The sequence below is a fragment of the Cygnus olor genome, chromosome 6 (genome assembly GCF_009769625.2).
Source record: "Cygnus olor isolate bCygOlo1 chromosome 6, bCygOlo1.pri.v2, whole genome shotgun sequence".
Taxonomy (NCBI): Eukaryota; Metazoa; Chordata; class Aves; order Anseriformes; family Anatidae; genus Cygnus; species Cygnus olor.
In genome coordinates this window covers 38,162,990-38,188,357 of record NC_049174.1, presented here as the reverse complement: position 1 = coordinate 38,188,357, position 25,368 = coordinate 38,162,990, and the positions used below count along the sequence as shown (strand labels likewise).

Below are 25,368 nucleotides of genomic sequence, written 5' to 3'. Positions count from 1 at the left end.
CCTTGTGGTTCCACCTCGGGCAAATGCACAGACACAAACCAAGCAGTGCTCCTACAGCTGGCATTAGCTTCCGATCTCTATAACCCAAGGCAGGTCAAAGGATTTCAGGCTCAGCTTCCCTCTCATTTGGGACCACCAGCACACCGTTCCTAGGCCACTCAGTGACAGAGGCACAACGAGGACAGTCTGACTGACACGGCCAACAAAGCGGTTCTCGCAGACACGCTGGTTTACGAGCAAAACAAAAAAAGAGTGTGAAAACAAGCGGCCTGTCAAATTTTGAGCAGTACGTTCGATCTGTTCGTACACCTGATAACTCAAGCATCTCCTCCAATTTCGCTTACTGGAATGCAGCACTCCTGCTTTACCAAAGACGAAGACTTCTTGCCAGCAGACACCTGCTGCAGGACGGAGCATCCTTGCTGCCGAGGTCCCAGTGCACACTGAGCAACTTCAAACAGCTGACTGAGTGGCGGCACTGCTACGTGTTACAGCACACGGCTGGAGAGAAACGTGGGAAAGCTCAACGTGGTTGAGTTCTCGGTGTGAGAATGGCACCCTCAAAACGCTATCGCTTGGCGCACACTGCCCTGCTGTTAGCACTGCAGCTCTTCACAGATAACTGATCGATCTTTGCAGCAAGTCAGGGAGATGGAAAAGCTGTCATTATTCCCACTGATGAGACAAGAAATAGGTAGAAGAAGATAAATGACTTACCTAGAACCATTCAGCAAGTTAGTACATAGCTAAAACCCAGTTCTTTTAGCAAGAATACCCATACACTAATCCTCTGCTGTCCCGTTTCCAGGTCGGTGAAGTGATATTAACAACGGGATTTGTTCAATTATTTCACAGGCTGCACAGAGCAGTCTAGATTTGTTTAAATATCAAAGCAAAATCTAGACAAAAACCCCCACCGAATGAATGTCATTTTACCCCGCTTTGGTTCCCCTCCAAAGCCTGCAGCTCAGACATCAAAAAGCCCCAAGCTCCAGGCAAGAACTCCAGATCCAGCTTTGTTGGCGCGGCTGGCGCGGTGCCACTGCAATGAGGCAGTGCCTCGCGCCTCGTGTTCTGCGAGCTCACCGCCGCGAGACTCCGAGCGAGAAAAGCAGCGACTGCCAGCAGTGACACCGAGCCTTCGCTTCAGGGTTCTCACCCAGAATAACCAGCCCTGCGATCGGACGGCTGCTGTCTAGGCGGTGAAGCCTCACGTCCCAACGATTCTCTCAGAAATTTAACAGGAAACTAACTGCCAGCAACACATGCGGCATACAACGCAGCTTGGTCTTCAAGGGAAGCTGCAAGCTGAAATTCCTTCCGACGTTTATCGGCGTGGTGCTGTCCGACGGCTTCTGAACTGCCAGGCACACAGCTCGCCCAGGGGTCCTTTAGGTCACACACACGACACACAGCTCCCGTTTGAACCTACAAAACTCAGGTTACGGACGTGAAGGAAACGAAGAAAATACTGAGGAATTTAGACTTCAAAATTTAAAAAAAGGAAAATTTCTAAGCTATCAGACTTTATGAGCAAAATTTGTTTTGAGATGGAAGAATTTTCTAAAGAATGCCTCAATCTGGTAAGGCAGAGGATTATTTCTGTAACCGAGAAATGCCAGACAACTCCAGAAAACTTTTCACCCTTCAAATACTTGCTCTCCTTGAGAGCTACGACGCGTCCCTTCCTTGACATGCCAGGTGCTGTCATTCTCTCTCCCTCACCTCCGCTTCTGAGTTCCTTACCTGCAGGATGCATCGCACTACAGCTCACACAACAGTCTTGGTGACTTCTACGCTGCAACTTAAGCAGCTCCTGGTCTCCCACAGGGCTCTCCTACAGAACCGACACAACTTTCATCGGCAGCATCAACAGGACAGGAGGAGACATTCCCCACCTCTTCTACCCCAGCTGAAGCCTGGGCAAATGGCAAACGAGGCAGGAAGAGATCTTCATAAACAGCCTGGTTGGCATGTATCAGGCCATCAGTTAGCAAGATACGGTTGTCTCTTCTCTGGAGTTCCCAGGGGTGCAGGAAAAGGCGCCCGTTCTTGTAAGGCAGCTTCTTTCCCCTGCAGCACCGTGCACTTGCCAACTGTGCGCCGCCCCAGCAGCCAGACCGCAGCTACCCTCTCCCTGCTGCCAGATAACGCGTCCAGCATCTGGTGCCAGCCAGGGGGTGGGATTCAGCACAAGTGCTTCAAGGATCAACACCCGGGATCCAGCCTATATAAGCTGATTATGGGATTTACTGGACTCCTGACAGTTACCATTGCACAGCCAGAATGCCAAATGTCAAGTGCTGGAGATCCTTAGCCCTGACAAAACCCGGCCAAGGCAAAAGGCCCACGATTACCCCTCTGCAAGGGACGTCGTTTACAGGACGCGACCAGCTGCGAACAGAATGCTGCAATTATCACGCTGGGGAATGCTAATTGACTTACAGCAAGCAATGCGTGACAGGAAGAGGTAAAGACTCTCAGCAGCATGGCTAGCTACATTAATTGCAGATCGACTGGACGAGCAAAAGTCTACCGAGCAGAGATCCATGAATCACTGAGCCTTGCCAGCTGTAACAAACAGGACAACTCCCTTCGTCCAGCCCACGACGCGGCCGCCTGCAATTACTTCTGGAATTCACCTGCAGCTCCGCGCTGCCGGCCGAGGTGAGGACACAGCTTTCCCCGCTCCGCGCTCTCCTTTGCCTGCCTGCTGCACCCACTCTCGAAGGCGAGGGAGGACTTTGTTCTCTGTCATCGTAAACCTTATGGTTTTTTTTTTGTGCTTTTCTTAAAATCTCGCTGAGGAGAGGCAGCGATCAGACGGGAAGCTCGTTTCATAGTTAAGGAGGGAGCTTGAAAACTCTAACCTTAGAGGTTCAAACCCAGCCTGCGAAACAGCAATCTCAGCATTTAACATTTGATTATTTTAAACAAAAACATGTTTATTGAGGCAGGGAAACTTGACTCATTACCTGAGCACCTGGGATTACCAGTACTGCACTTACGAAGGAGGTTGCAGCGTGTGGCTCTCCGCAATTGCTCTGATCCCTGTGCGGTGCCGGGCTCTGCCCACGTTACCCGCCGACGGACGGGAAGCCGTAGGGACAGATTTTCCTGACGGTGCCCTCAGGAATGAACCAGACGAGCCTCGCATACCTGCTCTAGCTGCACGAACCGCGTTCGCCCATCAGCACCGAGCCGCCCAAAGCGCCCACAGGCCTGGCGTGTGTGGTGCCACACCGAGCTGCTGCTGCTCCGTGGGGCTTGCACAGAAACTCACCGACCCCCAGCTGTGTGTGCCAAGCACGCCCCGTGTCAGCCTCCACAGCCACACCGCTCACTCGCACACGCGAAGCGGGCACGTTTCACCGTGCTGTTACTTCCTACGGGGCAGCCCGAAGCACTTATCGCCCGCACAGGGAGCCAAACCCGGCTGCCCCCCGGCGCCTCACGGCGAGGCCCGGCCGCGCCTCAGCCCGCTGCCCGCCGCCCTCAGGGGGCTCCGCGCCGGCCCCGCGCCGCTCGCTGCCGGGCCCCTTCCCCTTCTCCACCGCCGCCACCACCACCAGCACCAGCCGTCCCGGGGCACTCACCCACTCCCCCAGCCACCTCCGTGCCGGTGCCGGTGCCAGCGGAGGCCGGGCAGGAGGCGGGCTGCCCGCCGGAGGTGGGGCCGGGGCGGGGAGCCATCGGCTCGGACACCCCCGCGCCCGCCCCGGGGCGGCCCTCACAGAGCCGCGGTGCTCAGAGGTAGCGTGCATAGTTGGGCAAAGACGTACTTTCACGGGCTTCCACTCACTTTTTTTTAGGGATTCAACCCCCCTCTTACTCTCCCCTGTACTCCTGCGCAGGCTGACTCTTGGAAATGGATACGGCAGTTCACGTTGTTTTGATTGAGAGTTAATTAACTGAGGCGATCCAACGTTCTGACGAAGAAAGTGTAGGGATCCGCTCGCACTCTGCCCTGTAATTGAATTCATCCCCCAGGCACGAGCTTTATCTAAACAGATCTTACAAAGATCCCTTTGACTCACGGGGAAATGGCTGCGGTGCGGCGCTGTGCGGTGTTTGCCTTCGTCTGCCCGCCTGCTCTCCCCAGCACAAACTTTGTCTGACTGGGAGAGCCTCCTCCTCCTCCTCCTCCTCCTCCTCTTCCTCCCTGACGGAGCCATCACTCCTCAGCCCGTGCCCAGTACCCTCAGCCAGCATGAGGAGGAAGCATTCGGCCTACGCACCGAAAGTTATATGACCAGAAATTCATTTTGACCCATAAATAATTGACTGTGGCACTCCAAATTTTAGCAGACTAATTTCTACGTCTGCTAGGATGCTGCTCTGTCCCTATTAAGCGCCCTGGGTTGATCAGCACGATTAGATAATAATCTGTGTAATTACTGCATCTATAAACACACTGCTGCTCGGTGGCATTTGCCTAGCTCTTGGAGATCAGCATTTTTCTGGCTGACCTGTCGGGCTGGGCAAGGGCCACCCATCCCCTGCCAGAAAGCCGACACAGCCTGCTTCGGCTGTACACGGCCTCCTCACGGGCCCTGAGCAAAAGCAGTGTGAGCAGATGTAGGTAATGGTACAAAACCACATAATCCTCATTAGAAACCTATTCACCAACAAACACAGCGCAATCCCTTTCAATAGAAATTCTGGATTGCCATACATTTGCATTGCTGAGTGGAAAAGAAGGTAATTGAGAAAATAAGCAGTTTATGAAGCTCCGAAGTATAACTTCAGGGAGGTGACAAGCACACAGGAACTTTTAACTCCATTACACTGTATATAAAGCAAGCATAACGTTCCTATAAAAATGGAAATGTATGCAAAGGGTAAGTGGAAGAGTCTCCCTGTCACCCTGCAGGCTACTGAAAAAGAATAGGAAGAAGGAAGACTTCCACAGAGATGCTGTAGAGAAGATGCAATTATAAAAAATAAAAATAATATCCTGTGTTCATTTCCCTCCCATTTCATTTAGAGGAAGGGCTAAGATCCTGCCGGCGTCCTCAATATGCAGCTGTGTTGAACAGGGACCTCCTGCGCTGCCAGGCGTGGGCAGAGCACCCCGGGACACAGCTGCTGTACGTAGAGTCACACAACACGCACACTGGAAAGTTTAGTTCAGTTTTATTTTCCACTGTAACGGTTTTCAAATGATACATCATGCAGTCTGCCAGTGTATCCATCCATTTCTGATAGAATTTTAGAACGAAGATAAAATACTTATCTCCATGGGATGGGGGAAGAAGGGTTCAGATCTGCTATCAAGAGTTTAATACATTTCAGCATTGCTCAATGCAATGGCAAAAAAATTTCCCCTTGTTACCAGCAAAACGTGTCCACACTTTATTTTTTCCTAAAATGAACACTACTGTAAAGATACATAGAGCCCAGAGAATACACATCTGCAGTACACGTTACACACTTTACAAACTAGACATGTATAATTCTACAGAATGCCTCAACCCCTGCGGTTCTCCCACCATAAAAAGTGTTTCAAATGGACAAGATTGTGAGAGCGAGAGACAAACGCGTGGAGCGGTGTTCCATCCAGTACAGCAGACCTTGTCCAGTGCACTTCAGTTCATACAGGCACGGCAAAGATGAAAATCAAAGCAAGGGTAGAATCAGATTATCCTGCCAATTTATTTTTTAATTCCTTTAATTTCCAGCTGATACATACCCTCATGATTACTCAAGGTCTTCCTCCTCCAGTAATGGATAGTTGATTAGGCCTCTTCCTTTTGGACCTCCATGAGCAATTGGTTTAAATACCCATTTACCCAAATGAAACTATGTTAAGCTTAAAATTATTTATTTCAACTCCAAGCCTTATTTATCAAAATTTCAGGCAAATGTGTAATCCATAAGGCTTTCTAAAATTATATTTAAAAGTTACTCATAAAGTCTGTTGGCAGAAATCACCACTTCTTGGCTTTTAAAAAAAAAAAAAAAAACCCTTTCAATATTTTCAGGATAATCTAATTTCACCCTTGTGAGTAAAATACAAACTTAAAATGTGTCAGCCAAGATCTTCCCAGGTTTAACTTTCCTTGCTTTTGAGAAAACAAGTCAATGAAACATGAATTCAAGGACAAACACAAGATATTTGAACATATCATTAAGAGAAGCTCAGGTGAGCAGGAAATAGTTTTTTATTACTAGCAAAAAGAACAATATGCATTTTAGTTTCATCTGAAGTACGTTTTCCATTTGTGAACAGTGTTTCCACCAAAATTTGTCCCATGCACAACAAATTTAATTTGCGCTATATAAATCACAACTTTAAAATTAGCCTAAGAATAAATATAACACAACATTCAAAGAGCAAAGTAAGATAGCATCAAGTAGTGGAAATAGCAAAAGACAGGGTTTGATCTCTGCAGAGCAGATGTGTGGTTTTCATTTCTATGTATAAAATGTGTTAGACTTAAAAATGGTACAAAAGTTGAATATACAGTACGCAATACAAACTTAAGTTGCCTAATTAAAATAGGCGTACAAAACAAGAACCCATAAGCAAAATAAATTCAATTGACCGATGTAATATTTTCCAATTGAGTAAGTATCTTAGGCATTTCTTTTTGAGGATTTAACCTAATGCATCTTGTCGTCATTTCAGTTTTAGAAAGTCCTCTTACAGTCTTGATGCAGAAGTTAACTTGGAGAAACTCGCTTTATTTTAGCTAGGTGAACTGACTGGCTGATCAGCACTAGCGCAATTAAGAGATGTCAAAGCTAACTTATTCCTCAAGCTGAAGAAAGCTGTCTAAACTGTCACATGTAACTAATGATGATGGTGTGAGGATCTCATGAAATTTTTTAAGCTAATGCTGCATTTAAATGCAATTCCTTCATAAACTTTGAATTCAAGATACAGAGCAGAAGCTATACTACAATACAAAATCTTTGACGGCAACTAACAGTTTGGTATTCTTTTTTAAGACAACTGCTTTAGAACCAAAACAAGAGGATAATGAGTTCATAGTAGAAATTTCAGCTCTGAACAGCTGATAATATAGCACAGAGTAGTTTTGAATTAGTAATTTTATTAAAGATTGCATATGGCAAGTTCACAGTTCATTTTCCTGGCAGTGCACATGCACATAAAGAAAATATAAAACTTTGAAAAATACAAAATAAATTAAATACATGCAAATTTGCAACTTCATTAAATATTTTAGCAAAATGCTCCCCAATATAGTGCAACATTAAAAAAAAAAAGTTAAATTAAGTCCAACTTACTTTGCAAGAACTTAAATAATTTCAGTAAAAAAAAAAAATCTAAAGTCAATTCACAATCTTTCAAAAGGCTCTACATTACCTAAATAGTTTTATGTCTAATAACATGAACACATTCAGAAATTAAAATATATATATATATAAGTCTCAAATTAAGTAAGAGCAAACTTCTGCAAAAGAAGACTAGAGGGCTATGCTCGGCCATAACCTTCCTAAAAGCCACGCTTCCTTAAGAGCTCAGGTTGGATACCGTGCATTTGAAGGATGGGGATATGTGTGTGGCAGAAGCAGTAGGCACGCGAGGAGAAGCGGTAGCTTCTACCTGCCAGCTGAGCTTTCCCAGAAGGATTCCAGTGCCCCCTTGCTGAGAAGGTGGAAACTTTCCCGTCTGGCACCGGAGAGGTCCAGGGAAGGCAAGCGGTCTCATCCTTAGCTCCGTGAGCACAGGTGTACTATCTGTAGGATGGCCTGCATATTGCAACGTGGCAGTACACAAGCAATAAATACATTCTCTTCCCCTTGCAATACGCTCTTCATCTCCTAACACATCTACTCCCGAATTTGGTCTGCAAAGGACAGCTTGAGTATGTAACCCTCACCTCCTTTTGGACCCTCTCTGTAAAATATCTTTTCTAAGGTAGGGCCTGGGGCTTTGAGGGGATTTTTTGTTTCTTTAAGGTAGCATCTGTTCCGGTAGGGGGCTGCTCACTGCCACGTCTGAATTCCGGTGTGAGCAGATTGGGGCTTGCCGAAGGCATGTGGGAAGGGGAGCGGGGGATGCTTGTCGGCTTTCCCAAGACAAGACTTCTGCAGCATTCTGAAAGCTTTCAAAATTTCATAGAGAACAATGCTCACGAACACGTGGCTAGCCATCACACTCCAGGAAAACCCACCACCGTAGGGAGAACTACAAGCAGATCAGATCTTAATTTTAAGATAGGTCACACAGATATATTCATGTAACTACCAAACTTCAAAAACCTAGACCTATACTAACAGATTTCTCTGCATCCCATTTGATCTTTACCAGGTACTGCAATAAAGGTTATTTTGTACAGTCCAAAGATTTTTACCAGGATATTACAAATGGTTCTTTGGGGAAATTTACTTCCAAAAATGTAAGCAGTAAAATTAAACCATATAGCAGCACATTTTCATCCCCTAAAAATATAAAATAATATGTATATTATACAGTAAATCAGTCATGACTGAGCACAATCACCTGCCTTTGATGGCACTTGGTCACTGAATAATTAATTCTTTGATGCCAGAAGTTGGGATTTACTGATGCAAGAGAGGACTTCGAAAAGCATCGATCTGAGTGTAGAAGCCCCAACCTAACCAGCGCCAAGGGGTCAAACGCAGTCAGTGAGCGATTCTGAGTGGCAGACTTCCTATCGTTACTTAGATGGTTATGTTAAATACATTGTACAAGTATCTGTAGAAGAGTTGAGCCGAACACTTCTGTACACGTGGAGATCCTACGAAGCTCAAAATACCTAGGACCGGTGCATCGCAGATGGCTGTAGGAAGCGCAGGATGAACAGGATGTGGATCAGGTTGAAGAGGAGGGAAAAAAGAAACTAGTGACTTAATGACAGTCCTTAACATGCTAAGTGGAACTGACCTGTCGAAAGAGAGCGAGAAAGGTAACAATAATTAGTGGATGTTTTAGATGAGAAAGCAGATACGCAACACGGCAAATAATTGATACCTACGCTTCACGGAAACCCAATGCGCAGCAAACAAACAGCCACAATAACAGCAAGGGGAAGCACAATTTTAATAATTCATGACATGAGCTTACTCAGCCTCGGAGAGGAATTTTGTCAGGTCTAATTTTAAAGTTTCCAGCCCACAAATTGGCACAGTCATAATGAAACAATTATCTTGATGAAATTCATTCTTTGCCACCAGTAACACAGCATTTATGCCTTGTCTAAATACATCCTTAAACACTAGCTAAAGGTCTGACTTCTCCCTCCTCCCCTTTATCTCTTTGTTCTTTTAATGGGATTTTCCTCTCCACTGCTAGTCACCTGGATATGCTGAAGAACAGATGTGTGCGTATCTTAATTAACAAGTAAGGAATGTAACTGCAATCGAGTTTGCAAACATATTATAAAATGAAAGGAATAAAAAATGACAAATCCAGAAAAATCCTTCAGTTGCACAGGTCTCCTGGCAGAAAGGTACTTTCCTGATATCTGTATTATTTGCATATATCCTGGTAGGTATTTGAATAAATAATAATATTAAGTAAGTAATTTGAAACACAGACTTTTAAAAACTATTGCATTTCAAATTGTTATGCAGTTCCCATTAGCCATATGGAAAGCAACGGACGAGTAACTGAATGTGCCTGTCACTTCTTTTTTTTTAAAGTAGCTAGTATAAAATCAGTCTTACAAAAGCAATGTTTTACTTAATTAAACATTTTCTTGTATGATAACTTAGAACAAAACTTTTTGGTATTACAGATCAAAGTATTAAAAAGAATCACCTCATTGCTGTTTCTTTAAATTTACCCCGATTTAGCAGTGACAATTGTAGTGCCTCCTAGTTGTCATCCTTGTTAACATCTTCAAGGAGACCAGGATGGTTATTAATTCATGCCTCTTATTGCCTAGATTAATCTGTGGTCTGGCTAGATTAAATATAGTTATTCATCTTGCTCAAGGATGGGGAGGTGCTGGGAACATACCAGAGACTTCAGGATAAGGGAAGTCATTTAGTCAGGAGCCTGTTTGCACAGCGTGTTTCACAAATACCAATCCCATACAAGTCGTTTTAATAATTTCAGCAAGTGGTGACTGAGCATTACTGCAATCGTTAGTGTATCTTCATTTCACTTCTTTTCTTCGCTTTCAGAATGAGGCATCAGTTGAGTTTGAGTAAATATGAGAAGGGCAGGACAGGCGGGTAACCAGCTTCCTTAAGATTTGAAATACCAAAGCACGCACATGCCAACGTACGTAGTTGCCCATATCTGCTACTGGTCTGTCTGTCTGTCCAAGGCTTCCACAGGGCACCTGAGCACCCCCAGTACACACAAACCAGCTTGCTCACAGGTGGATGAAGATCAGGAGGTCAGTATTATCGATATCAGCATTATCCTTCGGCCTGCTGCTCAGCCATTCAGCAAGGTGCTACACAGACGGTGATAGCCAAGCCAGCAGTGTGCATACAGCACCCAAACTGCTCTCCAACGAAGCACCTCGAGTGCGTGCTGCTGTCACCCATCCTTCCCCTGCGCCTCGGCCCTACCTGGCCCGGGCCACGTTAGGTCCACGATGTAACCAAAGCAGACCTAAAGATGATCTCTGCTCCACCTGGAGAAAATCCTGACCAAGTCGTGGGCTGCAGAAGTGCAGCAGCACCATGGCTCGCCTCTCCCTTCGCCACGTGGAAAACATCTGTGTGTATGTATATAAAAATACATACTGTTTGAAAAAAAAAATATATTAACCTTTTTGAAGCCTGCACTGTATTTAGCTGCATTTAGAAACTACTCCTAAATATAGTTTTAAATATGTCAGTATACAACTAAGCTCTGCAGTTGACCAGCAGAGAAACTAAATCAGTTGTCCACACGATACAACTTGCAGCTCTTCCCAAATGGGGAGCATTGTGCTTTCAAGTTTTTTCAATATACTTCTCCCCACAAAATTCAGAAACTGGAGAATGTATTTCAGCTATTTTTGTTAAAACAGAATAAAGTTTGGCAGTGACACCGAGCTGGGAGGTGCTGTTGACCCCCTAGAGGAGGGAAGCGCAGCGGCAGGCGCCGGGCTCTGCTCCCTGGGGACGGATGGCAGGACCAGCACAGAGCTGCGCCAGGGGAGGCTCGGACTGGACATGGGGAAGAATTTCTTTATGTGAGGGTGGTCGAACACTGGCACAGGCATCCTGTGGAGGTGGCTGATGACCACCGCCTGGCAGGGGTCCGGAGGCGGTTGGATGATGCCCTCAGTGACAGGCTTTACCTTTCGGTTAGCCCTGAAGAGGTCAGGCAGTTGGACTTGGCGATCTTTGAAAGTCCTTTCCAACTGAACTATTCTGTTGTATTCTCAATCCCCAAAGCCCCATGAAACCCCAGCGTTAATTTAGCTATGGGGTTGTAGCAATTCAGTGCCACCTTCTCACAGAAACGCACTGCACCCCGTCAGGCCTCTCGCTGCAGCAATAACCCTTTTAGCCACACCAGTGCGAACTCCCTTTCTCCTAAATCCATCAGATCTAGCTTTGAGGTGTGCCCCAGGTAACAAATTCATTGCAGCTGTATTTCTGAAAATGCCTGCAATTTAGACAGCATAAGGAATTACCTCAGAGAGCCATTCCTTGGCCCACTGAGTCTTCTGTTTAAGCCAGCTACCAGCAATTTGCAATTTCTGACATTTTATTAACACCCACGTATCTTTCTCTCCCATCTGCTGTTATTCAAACACTAAACTTTCGAGGGTAGAAATCACCTCCTTACACGATGCACATGGGCCCCAGGCAATGTGGCCCAAACGGGGTTGAACTTGGCCCTGACCAGCCTCGTAGGCTTGCCCAGGTCTGCAGAACAAACTTTACCAGCAAACTTTGTAAAAACAGCCAAAGCACTGCTGGCTGTTACTGATGGGGTAGTCTGCTCTGGTTAATAACTCAATCACTGACCACTCCAGCAGCAATAAGTGGCTATTATCTTTACTGCGAATGATGAATGAAACTAAGACAAATTTCCCCTCGTCCTGATGTAAAATTTTCATTCCAGAGATAGGCCACGTTACTTGACAGCAAACATTTATCTAGAAAAGCCGTTTTTATTTCACTGCTGCTAAAGGAATATAAAAGAAAGCTCTGTGCTATTCAAGAGCACAGGTCATATGGTGGGGCTGCCAACAATGTTATGAAAATAACCCGTATAAAATGTTCCCTGCAGAAGTAGCACCTTTACTAATACTCTCAACTAAGGTCCCCGGGCTTTCATCCATCAGGCTTAGAACTCAGATTTCTATAATACTCCCCAAATCATTTGGCAGCCGAATGCTAGCAATTTGCCAACAACGTTTTTAATGAAAGGACCAAAGCCAACGAGAATTGACCTTTTTTAATCACTGCCCAGCCTTAATTTACTGTACCTTCAAGACATTTGCGCAAAAAAGAAATCTAGAACTTAACTGGGTTAAAAAAAATAAAAATAAATAAATATAAAGCCTCAGAAATATGGTTCTCTGAAGAAGCAATGGCAGCATGACATTTCAAATTGTTGTCTTATTTACGGTATATATGACATTGTACAGCTAAGTGTTAGACTGAATCTTGAGCAGCAAGGGGTTTTAGTCTGATAAAAGCCAAAAAGGAACATTACTATCAGCTAAGAAACACACACACACGCACTTTTTAATTGGTTTCATTCCAGTCTGCAGGGCTTCCATTTGGTTTTCAGATCTTTTTTCCCCCTAATTTTTTCAGAAACCATAAATCCCTAAGTTTAGCCAGCTTCTTCTAAGATCTCCCCTATTCTTTTTCTCCACCCCCCTTGTCCATGAGCTACTCAGTGACGTGCTCCAAGCGCAGCCCGAATCTCCTCCACCATCCTCAAATATAATGCTCAGCATCTAAAACATTTGAAAGAGAGATTCTGATGGCTCTTTATTACCATCTAAAGTCCTATCTTATTATATGCTCAACTAGTTTCACGTGTATTTGCTTTGTTAATAACTTTTATTAATCTACAGCTATTCGCTTGTCATGTGCCTACACCTAGTGTGTGGCCTACTCGAGCCTGCCAGTTTTAATTTCGCAGCAGACGGTATATTAAAGACCTGCCCAGCTTAGGCAGGTAGCGGCTTTTTTTCCCCGCAGAGCAGCTGTTATTATGTATCGCTGGAAATAGTTTACGGGCCCCTTTATCACACTCTTTTCCCTTTGCTCATTCACGGGAATGCAGAGAAGTAGATAAAGGCTATCGCTCCTATGAGACGGAAAAGCAAATTTCAGTTCAGAATCAACTAATGCACTAAAGCACTCGGCAAAGACTTGCCCTAATTCATCCACAGCAAAAATATGTTGCTTGCAGCTACAGGGCTCACAGAAAACACAATGAACAGAAACAATCCACACGACACAATAAAAGCTTGACTGATGTGATGGATGGTTTGCATGCATGCATGACACGAAGCATTCTCAAAAAAAAAAAAAGTAAAAGAAAAAGAAAAACACACCCAAGAATGCCAGATGCCTAAAGGAAACCACGTATTATCAGAAAAGAGTCATAAGACAGAATTAATCCTCTGGAGGAGAAAAGAGCCAGACTTGGAAAGACATTCTAGCAGTCCGCTGGCTGCTTTTCACAGCCACTTACTACCATCCACCTCTTAATATGCCTGTAACAAAGTTATCAACTAAAATAATAACAGATGTAAAATATCTCAGAAACGATGAGCACCTAATGGGAGGTAGAGTACACGAAGCAGTCGCATGGGAGTATGTAGTTCTTCTTTCCTGGACAGGATTTTTGCTTAGGAGAAGACAGAGAAACCCTCAAGCACTTGCACTAAAGCAAAATATTTATATTTTTAGCTAAGAGAGCTGAATAAGAGTACAAAGCAAAAGAAGTAAAAGTAAAGTTTGCCAAATTCTGACGCTCAAGTCTGGAGAATTCAGTGCTGCTGCCACTTAAGGCTGCTTTTCCCCTGCTCTGGGCTGCAGGGCTCTGTGCTCCCCAGGTGGCTGATTACAGCTGCTCAGGGGCACGGAGGGAGAGGGCTGGGGCTCGGGGCTGGGGCTGCCCCTGCCCCCTGTGCTTGAGGGGCAGGAGGAAAAAGTGACATGCTTGTGAAGGAGCATGTTTACCATATGCATCCAACTCTCAAGTAGTGTCTCACCCTAAAGCATGATGTTTTCAGCTTCTAATGTTTTCCATTTTGAGCTATGCCCAGGAAAAATCCTTACTAGTTCGCAGGCATGGTCTGTCCACAGGCAGCTCCTGCAGGGCACAGGGGTGGCTGGTTACTTTTCGGCTACATGGAACTAGTTCCTAGTACAGGGTGAGTTACTAGAAGTCTTTATCCTTAAGGAATATCACAACAAGGATAACATCATCATGTCAGAGAAAGTAGAAAACGAAGCAGCCCCTAGAACTCTATTTTTACTGCATGAGTTTCACACCTCTATGTGCTAATTTCAGTACAGATTTGCAATGGCATTTCAGTTTATTAAAAAAGTTTTAACTGATAAGTCATTAAAATAAAAACTCTGGGCAGCAGGTTGCAAAGTACTCTAAACAAGGCAATCCTCACTTAAATCACTAATTTTCACAGTTAAACCATGGGCAAAAGACTCCCACTGAAACTAGGAAAAAAAATACTGCTAAAAGCAGGACTTAGATACAAGAAAAGTGGGTGATCGGTGAAAGAATGGTTGGGTAAGTTTCTTTGGTCTTACTTCTTGTCTATTTGGTGCTGTGATAGTAGCTGGAGTTTGACATCCCTCCCCCTCGGATGGCATGAACAGCTGTCGGAGAAGACGCTGGGTAATGACCAGGGCGGATGGGCTTGGCTGCGGAGTAAAAGTAGGAAACCAAACAGGACATTTAGGTTTTTGTACAAGATCTTGTATCTCACTTTATCCTCTAGTACAAACCCTCTTTTTTACAAAAAAGAAACTGCTTGGCAATTTAGTCTGTAGTCACGCACACTGTGTTCCCTTACCTTGGCCAACCACAAGTACATCACTTTTCTGCTTGTTGCAGAGCCATTTAACTATCTTATTCCTCTCGTCTTGTATGCATGGATTCAGATTGCACCACACAGATATATCACACAACTGAATTATATAGGAATATTTGACTCTACCCAGCCCAAATTAAAGTACAAGTAGTAATCAGGCAAAAAGAGAGGAAGGGGCTGAAAAGCAGAACAAACGTATGTAAGGGAGCAGGAAGAAAGTGAGAGACTGATTTAAAGAGACAAGTTTTCAGGTCATTAGAATGTCTCACAAGACCCATTATGCCATTTATTTACTGAGCCAAATAGCAGAGGCACTTTAAACTTTAGGTGGGGCATATTCTATTAAAAAGTGAACTCTTTGAAGATTCTTGTGCAACACAGGAGAAGCAGACCCAGTGGTTTGCCCCGGACTCCTGCTTTCAAAGCTCTCTTTATTTAAACATGAGCAAACAAACCAACTGTGAAATATGTGAGCAGCCACTAACCCTTCAGCAGCGTGTCCTTACCAATTTGAGCAGAGTGTGCTCTCCGTGCCATGTTTTTGGCTCTTACAGCCTCCTTAATGCGATCCACCTCCTGCTGGTAGCGCTTGCGGTCACGCATGGCATTTTCCTTGGCCTCCTTCAGTGCACTCTCCAGGGCCTTAACTCTCTCTGCCGTAGCTCTAAGTCGTTTTTCCAGCTTAGGAAGCTCACAACGAAGATCTGCATTATCACGTACCAACTGCAAGAAGAGAAGTTTCAAAAATATCCTGTGAGAAACTACAGGAGAGGTCCTCTTACAAGGAGACAGCAAACATCCCTATTCCTCTTCACACCTTGTATGCCCTGAATGAAAGAAACAGGTTTCTTCCAGAAATGCCTGGAAAAAGCTTATACAAAAGAGTGATTTATTTTCTTTTAATCGTGCTGCTCATTCGTCCAGCTGAAGTTCCACAGGAAGATCAAAGAACAAGAGAGTTTATTCCACTCAACAGGATTTCACAGATGATCCTGAAAGGTGAGGGCTCCAAGACAAACCCATCCATTGCAGGGCACTGCTGCGATAACCAATTTTCCAGACCCTCAGAGCAGCTGTGACAGAATCTGCATTTTTTTCAGAACACGGACGTGTCTGGCATTTCACAAATACTTGATCATCTCAATACTTAAAAACTGCAAAGTGATTTCTTAGCAATGTTTGAGGAATATAAAGTTTCCACTTTTCAGAAAAATATCTAACATTATAAGCAGCAGAAGGGGGATTTACTTTTAGATAAATAAAGCCTGATGCAAACAGAATTTCAGTTAGAAAAAATGGTACAATTTCTACTGAACAATTATAGCACTGCTAAAAGTCAACAGATTACTGTTCCAAAGGAGCGATTCTCCCCTTTTTGGAGCGAAGCGAAGAAAATGCTTTAACTACCATATAAATAATACAGCAAAGCAACAGCATGCAGTAACATTCACACATTGTTTGAAAATGAAAATGTTTTACACCTGCTAGTCCAGGCTGAGTGCCAGAAGAAAAACAGAAACAAAGCTTAAAAAAAAATTTGTCACAATGTGCTTTTTCTGAAAGTGTTGAGCACATGTTCTACCCAACAGAATTTGAAATAAGAGCAGAATGATATCATATTCAGGTCAAGTCCAATGTCATTTTTTATTTAAGTTTCTTATGAGACATGGGCTCCTTAGCTGTTTTTGAGTAAATATACACTAATGAGAGCTATAAAAATCTGTATCTGAAAAACCAGCAGACGCATGAACAGAGTGCAAAAAAGGCAAAACAGTAAAACGAAAAACATTATTAACACGTCCTGGTTTCCACATTTAGAAACTAGGTCTTTAAACCATCTGTTAACCAGGAACCTTAAAATACTGAACCTTAACGGACACTCGTCAGAGTGCAGCGGTGCCTGCATTTTTGGCATTTCTACAGGAATAAAAAAAAAGCAAATCTTGGAGATCGCTCTGTCTCTAACAGGTTCAGAAAGCTGCAATGGAGAATGTTATGTTACGATTCAAAAATGAAACCAGAAGCCTCTTTTACTACTTTGTACTCTGCAACTGAGACGCAGGATACAGTTCTATGATGCTGACATCTGACATCTTTTAAGAGGGTGGAAGCTTACTCATTGGCAGAAATGATCCAATTTTATCTAACAAGATATATATACACACACACCATTGATATATACAGACTTGCAAGTAAGCAGAAGGTCAGGCTCTTTTCTCAACCTATTACCAACACGCTTGCCTACCGCACATCTCCTCCACCTCCCCCTGCTCAGGCTGGCACCCACAGCGAGGGGCTCTCTGGGCAGAAACAGGAACTCTTAAGAAAGAGGGAGCTGAGATTAACACGCCCAGAAATGGCCAATCTTTGCATCCTGGGGAGGTATCAGCCCTTCAGCTGCACAGAAAACCTCTATTTCCAGCAATAAAAGCTGGGGTAAAGGAGGAGGAGGGGGAGACGTTCAAGGTGATGGTGTGTGTCCTGCCAAGAAACTGTTACAGGTGATGAGCCCTGCTTTCCTGGATGTGGTTGAACACCTGCCTGCCAAAGGGAAGAGAAGTGAATGAATTCCTTGCTTAGCTTTGCTTGCACGTGCAGCTTTTGCTTTACCTATTAAGCTGTCCTTATTTCAACCCACGAGTTCTTGCACTTTTACCTTTCTGCTGCTCTCCCCCATCCCGCTGAGTGAGCGAGTGGCTGCGAGGTGCTGAGCTGCCTGCCAGGGCTAAAGCACAACGAGACGCCAAGAAGTAGGGGTAGTGGGAAGAGCAGCTCTAACACCAGCTCCTAAGGCCAAGAAATTTATTTGAGAACTATAGGTACCATTTCTTTAAACAGTACCTACATTTTACCTTCAATAATTACCCCCTTAAACATAGAAAAATGTGAGTTTAAAAAAAGCAATTTGTAATACTACAGAACAGTGTTACATATCAAGTTTTTGCCATGGCTGAATTTTCAGAAGCATTTACTATTAACGAACGGAAAAGACACAGTAGCTTTTGATTAAATAGTAACTAGGCACTGGAAGGAAGCGAAGTCCCTACCTGTTTGTGAACCTTTGTAAGCTGTTCCAGGTTGTTCTCAAGAAAGGAAATTTTCTGCTTCTGCGCAGCACTTCCGCCTCCATCATCGCTGTCAAGCTCAACGCTCTGCAAGGAGAGTTCCAGGATTCAGCAAAACCATGCAGAAACTCAAGAGGAAGCTCAGGCATTTTTGAATTTAAGCTTGCCAAAGACAGAAAAGTCTTCCAGAGCCTCGAATTGTAGAGAATTTATTTTATCTGTTCATTTGATATTTAGGGGCTGTATTGCCCTCTATAAAGAAAATAAACTATTCTTACTGAAAAATTATGTAGGGATCCTGAACAGGAAAATCACAGATTTAGGGGAAAAAGCATTTCCCTTCTTCCAGTTCTGGGAGACATTCTTAGCAAATATGGGTTTTCAATCTCAATAAATAAATAAATAAATAAATAAATAATAATAATAATAATAACAACTCTTCTCCCAAACCACTAGAAAACTGAAAAGCACTGTAAAGTCTTTTAATATTTATGCAACTTTTAGCTCTTCTTCAACAGTTAAAAATGCATGAATTTCTGCTGAGAAATTTGTCTTTGGCCAAATAATAATTTTGCTAGGAAGAGGCTGTGTAGCCACAAGCCCGTAAAAAGAAAGGGCCACAGCATTCAGTGCGTAGCATACGTTAGTGCACGTTATATTGAGTAATTTCTGGTATCCATTATTCCATCTTTCAGAATGTAGTAACTGAACTGGATCAGTACATTTCACTTAACTACCAAGACTTTTCCTTAACAAATTAGAGCCAAAACCTAGATAAACATCAGAACACTTAATTTTATTACTCACTGTTACTGAAAAAAATCCCATTTTGTAACCATATGCACTAGTGGATTCCAGCATACCAAAAGAACGAAAATTAAAAAAAAAAGACCGATTCAAAAGAGTATGTTCTTACTTTTTTAACACGGGTGGTGAGATCTTGAACAAACAGTTTGCGTAGGTTATGAAGAGTCTGAAGTTCTCTTGCCTGGAAACAAATTACAGGAAAAGTGACAAGCCAGTAAGACATAGTAGATAGTCTGGGGTTAAAAACCAAAACCAAACCGAAACAAACCACCTCTAGAGTGGATAATAGGACTTCACAGGACTTCAGTGTGATTTGCCTACAGAGATGTTCCTGCCTGGACGTGCAGGCACTGGCTGTTCAAGCAGCCCAGTTCAGGCGCTCACAGAAAGCCAGGGCACACACTCCTCCTGCCAGTGCATTGCCGTATGCTGTCTGCAACGCCAAAGCCACCTCTGAAAATACACCACCTCTGCTCTGGGGTGTGGGGGCAGCAACAGCAGAAAGCTGAAGTCTCACAACTGGCCATGGTTACACACAGCCAGCTATGTGGAAAAGCTCTGGGCTCACCGTGTAGCAAATTCACTGAATGGGGCTGAGTGCTTATTCGTAGGTACTTAAGATGTTCAAGTGCTCTTTAAGCTCGGCAAAAATCCAGGCTTTCCCAGCTTTTTCTACACATCAACTTCTCAGGCTCAGCAAAGTAATGACCTTGCTCCAGACTGGACGTATGACACGAGATGGGACAACTCTGCTCCTACTCCCAGAAGGACAAAAAAGCTAAATCATTTGCAGGGAAGGAAACCGTCTAGATAAGCAAGGTCCGCTCAATCCCATATTTCACCAAAACCATTCTGAAGAGAACTATCTTTCCAAAGCTGGTGAGAGCAGCCTTAGTCTCACAGAAACTTCCTCACTCCTTCCTTCTCAAAATAGCCATCCAAATGACACCCAGTGCCTACCGAGCCTGATGCCTTCTTATGGGGTTGTGCAGGGATGAGACACCACTTGCCCTTTAATGGCACCTGCCCTCCTGTAATTTGCTATGCTTAATTTTTCCTTCCTGTTGTAGTAATTATTAAAACTCTAAAAATGTGAACAAAAATTTAATTTAAGATAGCTCAAAGGTATTTAGGTGATTTAAAGGAACAGCAAAGCAGAATACCAATAGACAGACAGATTTCCCACAAGACACAGAAACAGTAGCATTTTATCTTAAATTTTGAAATTTAATTTCACTATTTGGGGAAATGCACAAATTTAGCCTATTCTGATATAAATCAATCCTTTTCATGAGCACAGATATAAGTGTTTTGGTAATACATTAAGGACAGAGATAGGGAAAAAAAGCTCAATAACTTTTCAATAGGACATACCACAGTTTCCTCCAGCCCCTTAAGATCTTCTCTTGCTTGTTCCCTTTTGTCATTAAGCAGTCTAGAAAGATCACAACATTAAACACAAATTAAAAATGTAAAAGTCATAGGAGACAGAAGAGAATCAATCAACATTCAGTTTGAGTGGATTATCTGCAGATTTGAGCAAACTGTTTATTTGTAATTATTTTTTTGACTGTCCCAAATTAGCAGCTTTCTCAGATGGAATGGCTGAGACACCATGTCCATTTTAGCTGGCATTTTACGTGTCCATATATGAAAGTTGTATTTCTCATTTTCAGGAAAGGTTTTTATTTATTTATTTATTTTTAAAATCTGTTCTTAAAATCTTTTCTTGGTTATTCGTTTCTTGTTTGTTTGTTTGCTTTTTATTTTTTTTTCTGTGCATTAGGTAATGGGGGCTTTAACACGTGCCATGATATTTCATAAAACTGGAGCTCTAAAACACCTTTTCAGCAACCACCAAATCTATTATTAAAAAGCCTATGATGTAAAGAAAAAAAGAGTAATGAGTAATCGTTCATTAGTACTGCATGTTGGCTTTGATACTGAAATGGTATTTTCAGCATGAATAATTCATCACAACGGTTTCTCACTAGGGCATTTCCTGTGGACACATTAAAAGACACTATATATTCACGGACACCAGGTGAGAAGACTGTTCACTTACATGAGCTTTTCCAGTTTCATTTCTCTTTCCTGGTCCTCAATTTTTAATTTATCATAGTCAGCACTCAGCTTTTCTTGCTCCAGTTGCAGCTTCTGATTCATACTAGAATACAAAAGAAAAAGTCTGTACAGCTCAGTCCTGAAGATCATAAACATATAGGTAAGCCTCCATAAACAAAACTGAGTAGCTCTACTGCAAAATACTGGAAAATATTAAGCCTAAGCGATCTGAAAAACAATAGATTTTAGTTTAAAATACTGGAGAATTAAACAGTCAGCCATAAACTCTCCTGCTTTGTTTCCTTTATTTTAAAGGACATGCGCTGTTCTTGCAGTCTTTCTGTCCTGCTTCCTTACTTCCCTATTATCATTTAGCCACACTATAAATATGGAAAGCAGGAACACCATGTCAGGATTGCCTAGATTTTATGAACTCTTAAAAAAATAAGAGAACAACAGTAAAAAAAAAAAAAAGACTATTTTTCCAAGTGCTGGTGTATCCAACTAAGTTACACGCCTACATCAGGAAGACATATTAAGGATGTGAAAATGGGACATATTTGAGTCTGTGACAGGACGAGTAGCTATAAGAGGCTCTCAAAACCTGTATTTGTCAAATCTGTTCTCCTTCAAGCTTCCATTAACCACAACAGTATTCTTTTCTTCTCCCCAGTTTTAAAGAATTGTAACAGCTCCTCACTAAAGAACTCAACGCTTTAAGCCACGATGCAAAATAGTTAGAGGGTTGGCTGTTGCACATAAGGATACTACTTTCTGTGAGTCTCTGAAATACAGAGATAACAATTAAGACTAACAAAACCAACCATAAAATAGTTCTACAGTGTCACGGAGCAGTACAGGAACAGAGAAAGTGATAGTGCACATACTCTCTGATTTCATCAATTATTTTCTGTTTCTCTTCAATTTCGTCTCTCAGTCTGGACAGCTGCTTCTGATGGGCTTCCCTGTGACTCTCCATCTGCTGCTCCAGTGCCTTCTGCAGATTACAAAATACAAACCCATACATGAAACAGAAATCGTGTAACTCACCTACGGTTTCTTTTTACACATCAGCTAAATCAACCTATCCTTCTGGACTGGAGTGAAACTTAATCTAATAACAACGATGACAAAACTGCAGCTACTCAACTACACATTTCATTCAGGCAGTTTTTAGCAGCACAGTTACACCACTTACTACTCCTTTTCTTGCAAAAATAGTGCATATGGAAAACAGGGTAAGCTAAGGGGTCTTAGAATATCAAGTGCCAAGAATGACACCTTTTATCAGCTTCCTCTGTTTATTCACCGGAAAATGTGTACAGACATACCTGTGACAGAATTAAAACCCAAAGCATTCTGCCCCTCTCTGAGGATTATTTACCCACAGCCCTGTTATTTAAATTGTAGGATTAAATATATTTCAAGTGGTAAGAAAAACACAATTCATCTCCTTTAGATTGCTAATAAATGTTTTTTTTTCTTCTTCTAACTGTAGGAAATAACTGTACAGTTGTTTAAATAACTTTAAGTTTTTATAATGGAGGTAAAAGTTCTCAAGCTGACAAGCCTCTATCGCTATCCTTGTACAACTGTATTTTTTCTTTTGCATAACTTGTAATCCCATCAGAAACACTACTTGCACATTATTTGCTAATGTTTCCTCTTTGCATTCTACAGGAAGAAGAAAATATCAGATAACAGGTTTAGATTTCATTATTATTTCTAGGAGACGGTCAAAATTCTTGCCAAACAATTTGGGAAAGTGGTCTGGCCTCTTTTTCATTAAATTTTAGTTCCGAAATTATATTAACCCCAGTAGCCTGATCCACTGCATAGCAAATTGCCTTTGAGAGCTCTACTGACATAAAATTAGAGTAACATAGAGGTGCATCAACGTAAGTTTTCAATCATACATAACAAAACTGTTCTCAACTGTGGATGCAATGTACTGGGCCTTATTTTTCAGTTCTCTGTTCAAATGATGTGAGGAACCAAGGCATCTCCAATTAAGCAAACACAGCCCACCAAACCTCTCTACTCTCTGAAGCTGGCTCAGCATACAAGCTGGTCTCAGAAGACACACTCAGCTCAGATACTTGGTCTCTAACTTACTTTTTTTCCCTTCATCTGGTCACCAGCCTCAATACTAGCAAGTTCGCCAACTTCAAATTGCAAAGGTCACTCAATCATAAGAGGTCACGTTTTCAAAGAGAAGTCAGCAATTCTGACAGAGGCTGAAAGTTTTTTTTTTAAAAGCACGCAACATACAAGGAAGACAAAATTACACCCTAATTATCAGCTAATGAATGATCTCACTGAGAAATCTGCTTTAAAATTGCAGCAGGCAATACTACCTTCATTTCCTCTGCATCCTGAAGCCGGGTCAGATGCTCCTTCTCCTTGTCTTTGAAACTGACTTCATGCACTTTTTCTGTTTAAAGTTTGAGACAGTTAGGAATTAACAAAACAGTTCTAGAACTTTACTATGTCAAGCCTTTTAAAAAAAAAAATCTGTGATGGGGGTAGGCCAAAAGGGTTAATTCTGGTTTTATCTCAAGTGTAACGTACAAGTGCAATGTGTTAAATATTCTAAATCACAATTTTATGACTTCACTGCCAATACAAGCAGACAAAAAATATTGTAGGACTACAGAGGCAATAGTTCAACGTCAAAGCATGACCTGCGTAATCAGGTCTTCCATGACTTCTATCTGTGTGCTGCAAAGCTTAGGGCTAGATAAATGAACTCAAACCCCATCTGTTCCATCACATTTCTATGACAATGGGGATACACATATGACAAAAGTAGAACAGGACGGAACAATCAAATGCTGCAACGGTGCCAGGTAAGCTGTATGTACAATGCTTTTGTCCAAAACTGAATTTTCTGAGATACAGTTGGTAAAAGAAACGATGACCATAAGACCCAACTTTGTACCTTGAGCACGCAACTTGGCAAGTTCTTCATTGAGAGAATCCTGCGACTCTTCCAGCTGCCTTCTCTTCTGCTCCATATTTTGCATGTAGTCTGTGAGGGACTTGATCTTTGCTTCATGCTTTAAAGACAAAGGGAATGGTAATGAGATGTGAGTACTGCCTCTTATTACCAAAGAATTCAGGTACTATTCTACATAAAGGAGAAAAATAGAAAGTTCTCCACATCTGGCACTGATGACTAGGAGAAAATACAGCAATAGATCTGAGAAGGAGGTAACAGATCAAAACAGACTACATTTTTAAAGGCCATTCTTAATAGCCCAAGATACGTACTGAACAATACAGCTGGTAATTCCAAAATATCATTGGAAGCTCATGACTTGGCATTAAACAAACATCAGCAGCTTTCTGAAACCAGCTGAACACTGGGCTGGAATAAATCCTGAGCTTGCTTTCTGGATGCTTGAACCTGCATAAGCTCAAACCAAATTTCCACCCTCTATCCTGATGGTTTGTTTCTTGCTGATGTCCTTTTGAATTAAAAGGGCTTAGACTCAAAACAAAATAGTGAAGGACATACTGAAAACATCAAAAATTGAATGATAATATTCTAACTTGAGGGTAAAACTAAGTAAGATAGTGTCCAGGAATTATTACATCCTATTATTAAGGTCACTGAAGGATTTGTAGCTCACTGTTCTCAAAGTTCACCTTGGGAGAGAGGGGTTGAGGCCTCTGAGCTGGTGTTACTCCTGTGCCCCAGAGATCAGATTTAGAGAGGCGCAGTCCTTAGCAGAAACTAAAGCAGTCCAGAGCCTGCAGGCAGCAAGGTCTCCAGGAAGAAAAGGGCACACATGGAACTGCTTGCTTCAGCAGCAACTACTCTAATAGATCTCTAAACCTGACAGGAGACTTGGTCAAGTCCCAGCTTGGCTGCAAATGTTGAGGCTCCAGAGCACAGACTCTGGGTACAGCACACAGCAGTCATGCACCACCTCCTGGATCAGCTTAACCCAGTAACTGCGTAGCCCTGTGTCTCATTTCGATATGGTACCATGGTGGTTATGTGATTATCACCATATAGAAGCATGCTGAAACATCTAATGGTGTAAAAGGCACCATACATAGGAAGTTTAGTTGTGCAGCCGTGGGCCAGTAACGGAAAAGCAAGGTGTAAAAGCATGTCAGCAAACATAAAAATGACTCCAACTGAACCCTAGAGCAAGGAAGAAGAAATCAGCAACATAAATGTCACATTTGTCTCAGCAAAGTGCTCCAGATGCTGACAATGCTCGCTGTAATGCCCTCATCAGCAACATCAGAATGAAACCACCAAACTTAGGACTCAGAAGAGCAGAAGAAGCTTGAATGTAACATCAGGAAAGAAGACAGAAACTAAAGAAATGTGTCACAATTTTAATGGTATCGTTATTGCCATTGAAGCTTCTTCTGCATAAAAATATTCGTTTTTTTTTTCTACAATAATTAGATCTAGACTAATAAATAGGCTGTTAAGATTCAAA

At 42.7% G+C, this 25,368-nt stretch overlaps 2 protein-coding genes across 6 annotated transcripts in view; both read right to left on the bottom strand.

The window, feature by feature from the left end:
• LYPD6B (LY6/PLAUR domain containing 6B) overlaps window positions 1-3,673 on the bottom strand; it is a 41,763-nt gene extending 38,090 nt beyond the window's left edge. For 2 of the 4 annotated variants that reach the window (XM_040560853.1, XM_040560858.1), the window contains exon 1: window positions 3,597-3,673. The gene's annotated coding sequence lies outside the window, so the exon portion shown is untranslated. Of the gene's footprint in view, window positions 1-1,746; window positions 1,920-3,283; window positions 3,432-3,596 lie in introns of those variants that run through there. The other 2 variants (XM_040560855.1, XM_040560857.1) reach the window with 2 other exon arrangements.
• A 1,446-nt stretch (window positions 3,674-5,119) lies between these two features.
• The window catches only part of KIF5C (kinesin family member 5C), a 70,357-nt gene continuing 50,108 nt past the window's right edge, over window positions 5,120-25,368 (bottom strand). The window contains exons 17-26 of one of the 2 annotated variants that reach the window (XM_040560851.1): window positions 23,847-23,964; window positions 23,263-23,339; window positions 21,793-21,902; window positions 20,907-21,008; window positions 20,216-20,276; window positions 18,951-19,022; window positions 18,017-18,121; window positions 15,476-15,692; window positions 14,686-14,799; window positions 5,120-8,878 (exon numbers count right to left, since the gene is read on the bottom strand). In XM_040560851.1, coding sequence (XP_040416785.1) covers window positions 14,693-14,799; window positions 15,476-15,692; window positions 18,017-18,121; window positions 18,951-19,022; window positions 20,216-20,276; window positions 20,907-21,008; window positions 21,793-21,902; window positions 23,263-23,339; window positions 23,847-23,964 — 969 coding nt within the window. In that variant the 3' untranslated portion in view covers window positions 5,120-8,878; window positions 14,686-14,692. Of the gene's footprint in view, window positions 8,879-12,469; window positions 12,858-14,685; window positions 14,800-15,475; window positions 15,693-18,016; window positions 18,122-18,950; window positions 19,023-20,215; window positions 20,277-20,906; window positions 21,009-21,792; window positions 21,903-23,262; window positions 23,340-23,846; window positions 23,965-25,368 lie in introns of those variants that run through there. The other variant, XM_040560852.1, reaches the window with a different exon arrangement.